Here is a 14,735-nt window from a genome sequence, read left to right on the forward strand (position 1 = left end):
AGGTGTTTGGAGTAAAATAATTATTCATCATAGAATTTACAAACAGATTATTTCCACTTCTTCACAGCAGAGTGGACCAAGTGGTAAAAAAGAGACTGGACGTTTATATGATGGTGTTCCTGCATGCAGTGCTGCCACCAAGTGGTCCAAATGAGCATATGTCCACAAAGAAATGTAAAACATCATGTAATGAAGTCAAGAATTATGAATTGAGTTTTATTAGTTTCATGGCAGTGCTCTGTCTGTCATGGTCCTGGGTCGTCGACCCAGTGTTTTGAGTTTATTGTTATTATTATTTGTGTTTTGGGGTTTTGAATGCTGGGTTTCTGGGTTGGTGCTCCCTCTGTTGGTCCCTGGTGTTAGTGTCTCGTCAGGCTAATCAGGTCCAGCTGTGTCTCCCACCTGTGTGTGATTTCCCAGTGTCCCTCTGTGGATTTATAGTGTGTGTCTGCCTGTGTTCTTTGTCGCGTCGTCTGTATTCATCCTCTGTGTCACCCTGTGTTATTGCGCACTCTGCATTGCTCCGTGAACCTCTCGGTGACTCCATGTGCTCTCCCTGCAGTCCTCCTCTCGTGTTTCAGGTTTGCCGTTCTATAGTTTAGTTTATCCTTAGCTCTGTTTTGTCATCCCCACTTTGTGTTCTGTCTTCTATAATAATCACCCTGCATTTCAAGTAGTGCTGCATTCGAGTCCTTTTCCACACATCACACGGCTGCTGCCCCAGTCGTGACACTATCTGTCTCACCTGTAAAGCGTAACAACAATTAGAATCCATTAGATTTCATATTTATAGTTCATATTTATGTATAGTTTTCATAATTATATCCGGTTCATAGCCTGTACATACTCATAGTTATAGCATATTCATAACATACCTCCATGTACATTGTAACATTGAGCTCTCAGAGGAAATGTGAAAACTCATACATTTTTTAATAAAATGTTTATTTAACAAACAAACAAAGTAAAAGATAGAAAAGATAAAATAATATTCTACTGATATCAGTTTCTATAAAACACCTAGTTAGTGACTACATAACAGCAGTTGTACCTAGCATTATATAACCAATCAAAAAGTGGAAAGAACATATTTATTCACACGGACAAAATTCAGTCTTCTAAAGTCATTGTGGTTACAGTCGTTTCTACAATGGCAATGATGAGTAACGACTGCCAACGTAAACTGAGAGCAAAGACATGATACAGAAATAGCCCTCGTTTCTTTTTCACTCACTTTATACGCCTCTCTGCATTTAATCATTAGTGATTATTAATCTCTGCCTCTCTTTCACACTGTGTCTTTGTCCTTTTCTTCCTCTCCTAACCCCGATATTTGCCCCTCCCAGAGCCTGTTTTTGCTAAAGGGTTCTTCCTGTTAAAAGGGAGTTTTTCCTTCCCACTGTCACCAATTGTTTTCTTGTGTTTTCTTTGTATTATTGTAGTGTCTCTACTTTAGAATACAAACCATCTTGAGATGACTGTGATTTGGTGCTATATGGACAAATACGTCACCTGTACTGTACAGCATCATCATTCCTTGCTGTGTGTTGCAAAGTGTCATTAAAAACAGTGGATGGAGACACAAAGACAAAGCCACATCAGAACAGACACCACATTTCTCTGCATGCAAAATACAAATGATCATCGAAATACTGAAATATTTCAGATTTAATATTGACCAGTTATTGATTATATTTATATTTATAATGGTTTGTTTTCATTTTTTTCATTGACAAAAATCATTTTTTATCATCAACCCAAACCTGTTTCATTGTGCACATTAGTATGTGCACATTTCATGCTTGAATAAAATAGTTTCATGACTTACATTTGGTCTGCAAACAGAGGTACTGTATCTGAAATGGCCAGTGCAATGTCTTTCAGAACAACAGATTTGTCTGCAATATGCAGCGTGGATTTCAGGCTTGCCCAGAAAGTCTGCTGCTTCCTGTCATCTTTTGGCCACTCAAGGTATGTCTGCTGCCTCAGCAAACTTCTGAGTCTCAAATACTTCTTAGGAAGAGAGTCTGTCGGAATGGGCTCCAATAATATGAAGACCAGTGAGTCCCGATGGACACTGATGGCTCGGTGCTGAGCGAAGAAGAGCTCGTAGTTGCACCATTCGCTTTGCACAAAGTGTTTGGAGAGGACAAACAGCGTCTTGTAGCTAGACTCAACACAGTTGATGATGTTGTCTATGATCCACTCTCCAGGGACAAAGTCTCTCTCGTGGACACATAGGGAAAATCCAGCACCTTCCAAAGTGGGAACCAGGTGGGTGTCCACCCAGTCAGAATCTTGATTACTGTAGGAAATGAACGCATGATAACTAAAGGATGCATTGTTCAAAATATTGGAACGTTTCTTGCCTCTCCTTTTCATCCTTATCCAGACCCATAACATCTTTGTATACCATGCTCCATCACATTTATGAAAAACCAGACCTACGGCTGCAGATATAACTATTAGCACGGGCAGCGCAACTGCAGCTTGAAGCCACATCTCACACGACAGCTTACTGGGTTTGTACTCTGACAATGGCAGACCTGCAAATGACAGTGGTGTGTTACATGTATAATCTAAGGGCCAGTCCATTATCAAGGACTTGTTGAAAGCAGTGATGAACCAATAGGAGTCACACGAACAGACAAACGGATTGCCTCCAACTTTGAGTTTCTGAAGCCTGGGAAGCCCTGCCAAGACCTCTCTCGATATAGATGTGATAGCATTCTGGTCTATGTGAAGACTTAGCAGAGCTGGGACACTAAGATCTACCGGGATAACCTGGATGCTGTTGGAGCTAAGTGTAAGATGTGTCAGCTTGGAAAAGCGAGTCAGATCCTTTTGCATTATAGACGTTATTCCTGTCTTTGACAAGTCAATCTTCTCAAAGTCTGATGACAGATATGCAAAGACACTGTTGCCCAGGTTGTTGTTTCCAAGGCTAAGCTCAGTCAGCTGAGCAGGCCAATAGCAGTCCCCATCCAAGTGGATGGAGTTGAAGCTGAGATCCAGAGACTCTAGTGAGTTCATCTGATGTGTCTTCTGAGAGATAAAGGAAAGACTGCTGAAGCGGTTCCTGCTTAAAGACAGCTTCCGCAGTTTGGGAAAAACAGAGCTGTTTGAACACGGAGTCCACCAGAAGCCCGATTCTGTCAGCAGGTTATCTGATAGATCAAGAATCTCCAGTGATGGCAGGGCAGTCATGACTCTGCAGGGTAAAATATTCATTCCAGTCCCAGAGAACTTTAAATAGGTCAGTCTGGAGAAGGCCTCAAAGCTCATGTTTATCGTGGGATATCTGTATTGATAATGATTCACACCATTAAAGATAACTGAGGAAAGATTGATTGTGTGATTAATGGGTGGTAAATTAAAGCCATCTGGTGTATCCTCATTGTAAGTGATGTTGACAAATGAGAGCTCGTGGAGAGGGGAAAGCCACACGTTCTTCATGAACACCACCATAAACGTGCTGTTTATCCAGGTGTTTTCTAAGGTGAGATTCTGTATAAAAGGCATTGTTCTCAGGTTCTTAAAGGGGTTGTCGCTCACATTGCAGCTGTCTGGAAATAGAGAGATGAATCGCAACATTTTTGCTTGTGTCACATTCAAGTCCACAAGGAGGTTCTCAAACATCCCAAAGGTTCCACAAAAAGATGCAAAGAGGGACAGTTTTTTGAGAGACTTGATTTTTGCAAGAGAACCAGATTCATACTTTTGCCAGTGAGTTCCTGCTCCCAAAGCCAGATGCTGAACAGAAGCATTCATCAGGGCATCAAAGTCACCGTAGCTCACTGACAGAGCAGCTGTACTACCCAGAGACAGGAAGTCTAGCTTTGTAAAGTTCTGAAAGGATGCCGGTAATTCATAGCTGGTATACAGGTTGTTGGCCAGATCAAGAATTTTCAGCTGTTTCAAGGAAATGTCAGGGATGAACGCTAAGTCATTGTTAGATATGTTGAGAATTTTGAGTGCTGGTGTGTGGGTGAACACTGTGGCTGAAATCTCCCGAAGTCCACAGTGAGCTGCTTTCAAAAAACAAAGCTGGGATAGTCCAGAAAACTCAGTTCCTTCCAGCGTTTGGATGACGTTGTAGGAGATGTCCAAATACTGTGTTTCGTTGGAAAGACTTGATGGAACACTGGTGATGTTTTGATGTGAGAGGTCTTTGACACCTCGCATTGATGTGACGCATAGTTTGAATCCTTCGTTATTTTCCTTAATAGCTGTGCAGTCCGGTCTCATTAGGGACACGATGACTACGGTCCCAATCAAAACAGCCACAGATGTGCTGAAAACACCAACATAAGAGAAGTCATTCAAAGACACGACCATTTACTGTGCAGGAATATCTTAGCACAACTATGTTTTCCAAAAAATAGCACCGCCTGAAATGTAAATAAAAGTAGAATGCACATCATTTAAAGTTCACAGTAAAGTATGCGGCCATAATAAAATATTTTGAATATGATTCCAGCATCAAACAGAGAATTTGAAAATCATCGCATTCAGTTTCAAAGCTGTACAATAAAATAGAACAATAGATGTACCAGAGATGAACATGTACGTTACCTTTGTGGAGACATAGCTTCAGCTTCGACTATGACAAGTTCAGGTCTGAGCTGTGTGAGTACTTTTATCCTGCTCTTAAAAGAAACTGTTCCTCTTTTTCCTCTTTTAAATTCCTCTTTCTCTCTGGTTCCTTTCCGTGACTTTCCACTGAGAAAGCAAATGTTATGTCTAAAGCTTACGCAACTGACAGGAGAAAAAAGTATTTCCTCAGAGCGTCTTTCCAATACTATGCAAAAGTCTAAAGTATAATTTCATTTCCTCATATTTTGCTAGGAAAATGAAAAATGGGTGCAACAGTTTATTACAACATGTCCAACCATATATGGAAGCACAGTTTAAAAGGCAAAAACTGACTTTTTACAATTCTTATGAACTTGACATTATTTGATATATTTAAAGTCATATTTGATATGACTCCCTTTATTCTTCAATACAGCCTGAAATCTTTTTGTTATTTCTTTGAGAACAGTTCTCCAGCCTTCTGAAAGGACACGTCTAAGCTCTTCTTTAGATGCTGGATGCATTTTGTTCCACGTCCTACACCGCTTAAATACTTTTGAGCTCTGGACTCTGGGAAGAGTCCTTGATTAGTTCCACTGTGTGGTTTCCTATACAGCTTTGATTCCGATCATTGTCAAGTTGAAAGAAGAAGCTGTTGCCAACCAATGGTTTATAGACAGTATTGTGTAGTCAGTCAAAATCTGACTTCTCAGCATCTACAATTCCTCACATTTTGACAAAATACCCAACACTGCTGGCTGAAAAGCACTGTGCTGTACAAACAGCCATAGACAGCTGTAGACTACCTCCGTACATACATTACAGTCTAAGGAGCTTGGAGAGAAAGTGACTGGACTTCTTTAAGATGTTTTAACTCTTCACTTCTTCCGTTTTTTTTCTATTTCTTGTGGATACAGTTTTTAAATGCTGCAGATATTTTTTAAAGCCCTCCACTTCTTCTTTAGACGTTTACTTGTCCTGTTTCCCCAGTTTATTAACGGCACACTGCACACCACGCCGAGATCTACCAAGTTTTTGGCCAACAGCACTTTGAGAATCACCTTGTTGGTGCAAAAATGCTATTTTATACTCGTCAGTCTTCAGCAACAGACTGCTTTCCTTTATGATAAAGCAGATAGTTTCAGTGGGTCAGGTGACCCTGGATCCTCCCTCAGCTACGCGACGATAGACCGAGGTACTTGGGGCCGTTTGATGCTCTGAGTGTTTCTTTTTCACTCACCATATGTTTAAACCACTCTGCAATGAATCATTACCTGTAATTTTCTGGCCTTCTTCTACGAGTATGCAGAGTGAAACAGGAGGTTGATCAGCAGTGATACTGGCACTGTACCAGTCAGCTGTGGTGACTTCTTAGCCTATCCTTTGCTCATGAGCTCAGCTGGGCTCCCGCCCTTGGCCCACGCACCTGCCGTGAATCTACCTGTTTACCTGGACTTCTGGGCTATTTAAGCTGAGGGCTCAGCTTAAATAGCAGCTGACGAGTTACTCGAGTTACTCTGTCAGTACAGCTCCAACCCTGTTTCTCGTGTGATTTCTCTGTTTATGCTAAACGCAGTTCTCCTGTGCATAGATTCTCGGACTCGTTCATAATCCTGACCTGTTTCCCTGCGTGGCATGGAGTGGAGTGGAGTGAGAGTGAGTGTGCTGGAAACAAATACAAAAGGAGCGAACGAGCGCAGCATGTTTTGGACTTTCTCCCCTTTTCCCTTGGACCATTGAATATCACTGCCCTGTACACTTTATATACTTTCACGTGGTGTTTTGTAAAAAAACTTGTGATTGCTATTCTAGTTCAGCTGGTCTGCGCCTGAGTCTGTTTTCACCTGCGTGACACAAACAGGTTAGCCACTCGAAGCTTCACCGTATAATCACATATACTTACATTGTCCACTGTGGACATATGATTAAGTGTTTAACATGAGATCTTTGTGAATTAAGATGTGCTGCTCTCATGGAGACACAGGAAGTCTGCTCAGGTGTGTCAAACACAGCAGTATCAACAACATCAGGGACAGTGTTACGGCTCACACTGCAGGGACGCTGTGTTTTCACCTCTCTCTCTGTTCACACACACACACACAGATAAAGACTACGTCCACACTAATGCGTTTTCATTTAAAAACACTTCGTTTTCACTCCGTTTTGGCCTCCTGTCCACACTGAGACGTTTTGCAACTTTGTACTTTTGTTTTACTCGCAGCAACGGCTCCACCTCATTGTTAGTCCATTTAAAAAACTCGGTGCTTTTCCTCGACATTTTGCCGGAAAGTAAATAAACAGCAGACAGAAATGAGGCAGGCTGAATCTTCTTGCGTTTCACGCATGCACAGGACTGGAACGTCAGCGTTTTCGGCTGTTTCATTTTTTTCTTTTTTTTCCGCCTGTCCCGTTTGGATCTTTTGTCATCAGAATTATTGTCTAAAGTCAAAGAAAGATGCCCAACAGATTTACTTTACCAAGTGGACCATCCCGGCCTGGCCGTCCATTTGATTGGCCTTTGTTTTTATTGTTTATTTTATTTTATTTTCAGTTGTTACATACGGGACAGATATGACTGGGAAAAGGGAGAAAGAAAGAGAGGGAGGGAAAGAAAAACAGCGGGGAAGAGGAACGGTGAGAAAGGGCACAAAACAAAAAATGGTAAATGGCCTGTATTTATATAGCGCTTTACTAGTCCCTAAGGACCCCAAAGCACTTTACATATCCAGTCATCCACACACTGGTGATGGCAGCTACATTGTAGCCACAGCCGCCCTGGGGCGCACTGACAGAGGCGAGGCTGCCGGACACTGGCGCCACCGGGCCCTCTGACCACCACCAGTAGGCAACGGGTGAAGTGTCTTGCTTAAGGACACAACGACTGAGACTGTCGGAGCCGGGGCTCGAACCGGCAACCTTCCGATTACAAGACGAACTCCCAACTCTTGAGCCACGATCGCCCCAAAGACATTCCTTTGTCGCTGACTCCCTCCCCAGCCAGTTTGTTGGTGGGGGAGGTTATAGTGTTTTATCACAGGGACATCTGTGTGAGGGTTCTGTTTTCTTGGTTAGTAACCTTCCTGCTTTTATGACTCTTTTGTGGGCAGGAAGTCAAACACAAACACACACACACACTCTCGCACATACACACACACACATACACACATAGTGCCTTATCTTTTGTGACCATGGGGGGGTTTACAATGGGAGGTGCTTGTGTGTACTGTAACTGTTTTCAATGAAAGGCAGCAAGCGGAGGCCTGAGTCGAGGTCGTCTGTGGTTGGATTCAGAGTGCTTTCCTGAGACACCGAGCGGGCTTCACTTGCTAGCAAGTAAAAACCAGTTAAAGATGTTCGTCTTGTTTCTTTGCTTTTCGTTAACGGGAATAAGTCTCTAAACCAGCGGGGCCTGTGGAAGCGCAGACCCAACACTGGGATTTATAATTAAATGAAAGGTTTTTAAGCATATTTGAGACCAGAAGTTTAGGTCTAAGTTAACTGATAAATCCGCTTCACATTTTGCAATAGGAAGTGATATTGATTCATCTGTTTTAGAAAGCATTCTGTATATTTTGGAAAGTAATCTGGGGGTTTTAAGAGTAATTGAACCACACTTGGTGGTGTTTGTAGTTCAACTTGACCCGGTTTAAATTTCTTTTTTTACTATGGATTTAATTTGTTGATATTCTAAAAATCTTTTCTTGTTGATCCCATATTGTGTAACTAGTCTGTCAAATGAAATCAATTCTGTTCCTTCTAGTATATGTTTTAAATATTTGATTCCTTTACCACCAGTGTTGGGTAAGTTACTTTAAATTAGTAACTTAGTTACATTACTAGTTACTTCTATCAAAAGTAACTCAGTTACTTCAAGTTACTCGTTACTTTCAGAGTAAATAGTTACTAGGGAAAGTAACTTTGGTTTTACTCAGAATTCTCTTGTTAATGTGTTGCTTCCGTAACTGGATACCCAGCCAGATTGCCAGTCTTCTAGCTTGCTTACTTGCCACAGTGCACTGTGCCACCTACCAATAGAAAGGAAAAAATAATGTGCACATTTCCACGAGAGAAATCCCACGCCTGATTCTATCCTAGCCTGCTTTTTACATCCAACACAAAAACTGCAGTCGTGGTGCTTTCGATTGTACTCAGAACTCAGAAATTCTGCCTTCTGAATAGGAAGACGTAGGCAACACCAGACTGCAGATGAGCTGCATACAGGGCTGGACTGGGACAGAAAATCGTCCCGGGCATTTTGACTAGAGACCGGCCCACCATTATAGGAAAAATCATAAAGCCTTTGAATGATAATAAACACTGTTGTGACAGTGATGTACACTGTTCTGATGGTATATATGCATCAATCTATCAATTGTTTGTTGCAAGACTCAGATAATTATTTTTTTAAAAGTGAAACATTTTAAATGAGAATAAGAAAGTATTTCTTTGTGCCCCCCTCTCCCTGTTAATGCCCTACCTGCCCCCCTGGCAACACTTTGCTAGACCCGCCCCTGCACAGTTACCAGCTGTCAGCTACTTAGAAAAGGATCCTGGTGTTATTTGTCTCTCAGAAACAGTTCATAACTTCAACTCATCCATGTCACCTAAAAGGTAAACCTGTTTCTCCATCACAGCTCTGATGGTTCAGTAAGGACATCTCCTGGTTTCATCTTCATGTTTCCCTCTCACCAGATATACAAACCGACATCATGACCAGCAGCTTTACAGCTGTGGCTCCAGCAAACATCAGCTGATACTAGAAATTAATATTAAATAAATTCTAACAACAGCTGATCAAGCTTAAACGTGCTGCTGTTGTTTAGCGCGACATCTGCTGGCTTCCTCTTTCTGGCGCAAAGTGGGCGATAAATAAACAAGAGAGACGATCAGCTGATCATTGATCAGTTTCATGATTGAAGTAGCAACAGGAGAGGGAGGGGAGAGAATGAGAGAAGAAGAGGCAGCTGTGCAGCAAAGACACAGAGTAACTCCAGCTTTGTGTCTTTTTCATTGTAGCTGAAGTCCGGGACAAACTGTTCCTTTTCACCTCAATAAGAAACGCGTAATATTTTCTCTGAATACCAGACGGGACGGTTGGCAACTCTAATAACTTATGAACAAAATAAAGTGCAACATCATTAGCTTCATAGCACCACCCAGCTGTATAGAAACTCCGTCATGCTAGCTAGCACGCAGTAGGAAAAAGTCAGCACAACGAAAATAAACTCCACCTAAACTTGGTTCATATCTGACCCAGAGAGACTGCAGGTCATAACTTCTTACCTGAAGTTCAGTTCACCTGACACTCTCGGACCAGCGCCGCTTCAGGTCTCTCCTCCTGCCTCCCCTTTCCCTCATCCACCTGCTGGCCTCCACCACTTGCTAATGTTACTGAATCTGTGGAAGCTCCGCGATGCCACCACACGAAGTAACGAGTAACGAGCCTATCTAAATCCCAGTAACGACTAACGCGTTCCTGGTTTTGGCATAATAACTAGTTACCGTGCTCGTTACCACAATAATAACGTAGTTACTGTAACGCGTTACTTAATAACGCGTTAGTCCCAACACTGTTTACCACTCCAATCTGAAAAGTTTATCATATTATTGTTTTGTAATATGTCAGGGTTGTTCCAGATAGGTGTACGTTTGCATGGGATTAATGAAGACGCCGTCATTTTTAGAAACTCCCACCATGCTGTCAGAGAAGAGCTGATGTTGATGCTTTTAAAGCATTCATGTCGTTGGATGTTTGAGCTGATAAATGGTAGGTCTGAGATCTCTAGATTATTGCAAAGTGCTTGTTCTACATCTAGCCAAGGTTCATCTAAGAGGGTGTGTTTTAGCCATCCTGAGATAAACTGAAGCCTGTTGGCTAAGAAGTAGTGCTGAAAGTTAGGCAGTTCTAGTCCTCCTTTATCCTTGGTCTTTTGTAGTGTTTTTAAGCTTATACGTGGGGGTTTATTTTTCCAAAGGAATTTGGACATACATGAATCTAGAGATCTGAACCAATCTTGTGGCGGTTTAGTTGGGATCATTGAGAATAAATAATTTCTTTTTGGTAAGACCATCATTTTTATAGCGGCAACCCTTCCCATGAGTGATATGGGTAGACATTTCCATCTAGTCAGATCACCTTCTACCTTCTTTAAAAGTGGGATATGGTTTAATTTAGTTAGATCTGCAAGCTTGGGAGAAACATTAATACCTAAATATTTAATATCTCCAGATTGCAGTGGTGTAGAAGAAAAATAATGGAAGGAGCAATTAATCGGTAGGACTGTAGATTTTGACCAGTTAATTGAGTAATCTGATATTCTTGCAAAAGAGTTTATCAATGCAATCACCCCAGAGATATTGGTTTGTGAGTTTTGGAGAAAAAGTAACACATCATCCGCATAAAGGCTGATTTTATGTTCTATATTCTTGCATTTTATGCCCTTAATTACTGAATTCTGTCTAATTGCTGCTGCTAGTGGTTCAATAAAAATTGCAAACAGTGAAGGGTGAAGTTTCGGCCGTTCCAATACAACTCTGTGAAAACGACTGGAAACGCTAGTGTGGACGCAGAGCGTTTTCAGACACAAACACCGTTTTCAAATCTATCCGGGCCGGTGTGGACGTAGTCGAAGAGTGAGACGGAGGAAAGACCAGCTGCTCTGTTTACTCTGTTTTATCTTTAGATCTGCATTGTACGGGCTGAGGTGTGTTTACAGTGCACTGATACCTGGGATCTAAGCAACATGTCATCAAACTCTGTTGCTTAAAAATCCCTCTGAGTACATTTTCACTGGAATATGGTGCAGATTTGACTGACTGTGAAAACCATTCATAGAAACAGCTGAGAATAGCAGAGCAACAATGCAATAAAGTTACATAAAGTTTTCAGACACGTGTTGCTTCACCTTTGTCATCATATTGCACACCATGTGAGCTCAGCTTCTTATCTGTTATAAAAAATAATAAAAATATCTGTTATAAGTAATTTATAGTGTTTTAAAATTCAACCTGTAATTCTGGGAAATATGATGACCCCCCCTCCCCCAAACACTCAGTGTGTCCTTGGGTAATCATAGCACGGTGTGGGAGTTTCCAATGTCACTTCCTTAAATTAGGATAAATGTGGTGGCGAGCCACACATGTTAAAATCCACAGCTCACCATTAGTTGTTTCACTTTAGTTTACTTTGCAGTCGCAACTTAATACAGTTTAATTATTAAATGTGTTTTTGCACCTTACAGTGTTTACATGGTGCACACACACATTAGCACTTTTGTGTTGTGTTGGTTCAGCTTTCTTTGTTTGAGTTACCTCGGGCTTCGGCTTCTCCTTCCTGGTTGGCAAACGTGTGGTTTTGGCCTGAAGTGCTGCTGACAGCCTCTTTGGACTGAACCACGCGCTTCGCTGCCTCAGGGGTGTTTGGTTATATCGCAGCCATTTTTTTCCTCCTTGTGTGTCATTTGGTTTAGCTAAGCCAGTATTTAAGTTCCCTCATGTGTCGCAGATCAGTCATGTTTGTTTGAGGTTTTCTTAGTTGTTATCTTGAGTTTAGTTTATTGAGTCGACCTCTTTTATTGGTCTACCAGTTTAAGTTTTTGGCTTCGTTAATAATCTTTCATATTTTTGTATTAAACGCCTGTGTACTCTGTACTGTTCGGATCCTGACAATTAAGGACTAATTTTGTCCATAATTATTAGACACAACGACACATTTTGCATTTACGTGAGCAGTATTTTAGTCCTGCGTATCACCTCCACATATCAAATGTCTCGAGGCAATGACTGTTTTGAATTGACTCTATAAAAATAAACTGAGCCAAATCCTTAATTTGTCCTATGAAGTGGTTTGTAGCCAAATGCATGCAGACTCGTGCTGTTCCCATCAACCTCAGCTGTATTTTGTGTTTTCTGCATTATCAAATGTTCTCAAACCACCAAAAAAGTTGATGATTGTATTAGTGGTATGGACATTTCAAAGATTTCTATTTTTATGATTGTTGTCTGTGAAGGTTCTCAGTCATCCAGGTCATCGTAGTCAAAGGAGCTTGCAAAGAAAAGCGTCTTTAAGTTGCGTGAAGACGTTTCCCCTCTCATCCGAGAAGCTTCTTCCGTTCTAGGCTCAAATGGTGGAGAGTCCCAGATTCAAGCCTAGTGGGAGTTTCCCCCCACAGACATTTTTATGATTGTTATGATTTTTTTAGTCCAGATTTGTCTAGTTGGAGAAGAGGAAAATCTCTTCTTCAGTAATGTTGTTTACACTGACGCACCGTGGTTGGGTTTAGTTTTCCTCTTATGGCGGTCTCACCTCACGGTCACATAGAAACTCTGCTGTTTGTAGTTTGTGGCTGAGAGCTTAATTGTTCAGGCCCAGCTTCCCACTGACAGTCTTTACAGTGACAGTGAATACATCCGGTTGGTCTACAGAAAGAACTGTGTGGGCAAATGAAGCTGCTGCGCAGTTTAAAGCTGAAACCTGATGCAAGCTGTTGTGTTTTTGCAGCGACCTGCAGAGGTTTGGTGTTAAACTGTCTCTGTTCATTGGATGGCTGAAACAAATATATTGTATATATAAATATATATATTCTTCTCTACAGTGACAGAAGTGGAATTGTCAGAAACACTGCATAATAACACAGCTAAAAATGATACTTTTCTTAGCCTTGCAACCTTACAAAAAATTACCTAGAAACTTACGAACAGCACATTAATGGTAACTGTACACTTTTAAAACACTTCTTCTCTAATTCCAAGAAAATGAAAGTAGAGAAAAGGGAAATGAAGAATAAAGTTTCACAGGGCAAGAATGTCCTTAAAAGAATGAATGAATCTGATTCTTGTAACTGGGTGATGCTTTACCACTTACTCTGTTCATTGCAGGGCTCTAGACTAACTTTTTGCTACGGTTGCACTGGTGCACCAGCACAAAAGTTAGAGGCACCCAAATGTTAGTTTTGTGAGCTTTAACCTGAGATTCTGCCGTTTCTGGCCAAATACATTTATATTTAAAAGTCAGGATTTAATGAATCGATATGGCTTCATTCAAGCTCCTCACCTCTCTATCTGCCTGCACTTTCAACTGGACCACGGCCAATCAGAGACCATCTTTGATTGGTTTAGACCACAATAGGGGCATAATGTGTGTCTGCTGTTGACCACACGGAGACTTTCAGAGTTTCGTAGTTCTTTTTTTTTTTTAGAGTCCTGCTATGTGATGAGTCCACACACTTTCAGTTGTCTGGCAAAATTAACACAAATCAGCAAAATAAATTTCTCTTTATTAAAACACAATGAAGACAGAATGGTAAATGGCCTGTATTTATATAGCGCTTTTACTAGTCCCTAAGGACCCCAAAGCGCTTTACATATCCAGTCATCCACCCATTCACACACACAATCACACACTGATGATGGCAGCTACATTGTAGCCACAGCCACCCTGGGGCGCACTGATAGAGGCGAGGCTGCCGGACACTGGCGCCACCGGGCCCTCTGACCACCACCAGTAGGCAACGGGTGAAGTGTCTTGCCCAAGGACACAACGACCGAGACTGTCCAAGCCGGGGCTCGAACCGGCAACCTTCCGATTACAAGGCGAACTCCCAACTCTTGAGCCACGATCGCCCTATCAGAATCAGAATATGAGGAGAGTGATGTTTATTATCCTTTACTACTGTCACGGTGTGCTGGGCGGTCGTGGCGGCGTGCTGTGCTGTGTTAACATCTAAATGATTTACATCTATGTCCAAGTTTAAAAAAGACCATGACAACATGAAGAAATCTGAGCATTTTGATCATGAAAGCTGTGACAAAGGTGATTTCTGTTGTAGAAAGAGCCACGGGTGTGTTCAGCTGTGAGATCTGCTGTGAACAATGGACCATGACCCTCCCACCAGTCCACACATGTGGAACAGAATGAATCACACCTCAGTGCATCCTGTCACTTTGTACACCACAACATTTATTTGTCCTTTTATATTTACATTCATACCTATATCTCTATATTTATCTATTTATCTATCAATAAATCTGTTTCTACTCTCATTTTATGTGAGCGCTTGATGTTCGTTGTATATTTCCTGCTATGACAACTAAATTTCCCTCTGGGATTAATTAGGTTTCTTCTTCTTTATATTGTTTATTGGCGGTTGGCAAACAGCAAA

General features: G+C 41.5%; 1 protein-coding gene across 2 annotated transcripts; it reads right to left on the reverse strand.

The window, feature by feature from the left end:
* Nucleotides 1-410: 410 nt before the first annotated feature.
* On the reverse strand, nucleotides 411-11,903 carry LOC113009798 (toll-like receptor 1). Of its 2 annotated transcripts, none has more exons than XM_026148345.1 (3): nucleotides 11,887-11,903; nucleotides 1,829-4,294; nucleotides 411-745 (listed from the first exon to the last, which is right to left on the reverse strand). In XM_026148345.1, the coding sequence occupies exons 2-3, from the start codon at nucleotides 4,246-4,248 to the stop codon at nucleotides 742-744; spliced, it is 2,424 nt and encodes an 807-aa protein (XP_026004130.1). In that variant the 5' UTR covers nucleotides 4,249-4,294; nucleotides 11,887-11,903; the 3' UTR covers nucleotides 411-741. The 2 variants fall into 2 exon arrangements, with proteins under 2 accessions (XP_026004130.1, XP_026004129.1); XM_026148344.1 differs by lacking the exon at nucleotides 11,887-11,903 and adding an exon at nucleotides 4,576-4,605.
* Between the last annotated feature and the right edge of the window lie 2,832 nt (nucleotides 11,904-14,735).

Source organism: Astatotilapia calliptera, chromosome 17 (assembly GCF_900246225.1).
Source record: "Astatotilapia calliptera chromosome 17, fAstCal1.2, whole genome shotgun sequence".
NCBI lineage: Eukaryota > Metazoa > Chordata > Actinopteri > Cichliformes > Cichlidae > Astatotilapia > Astatotilapia calliptera.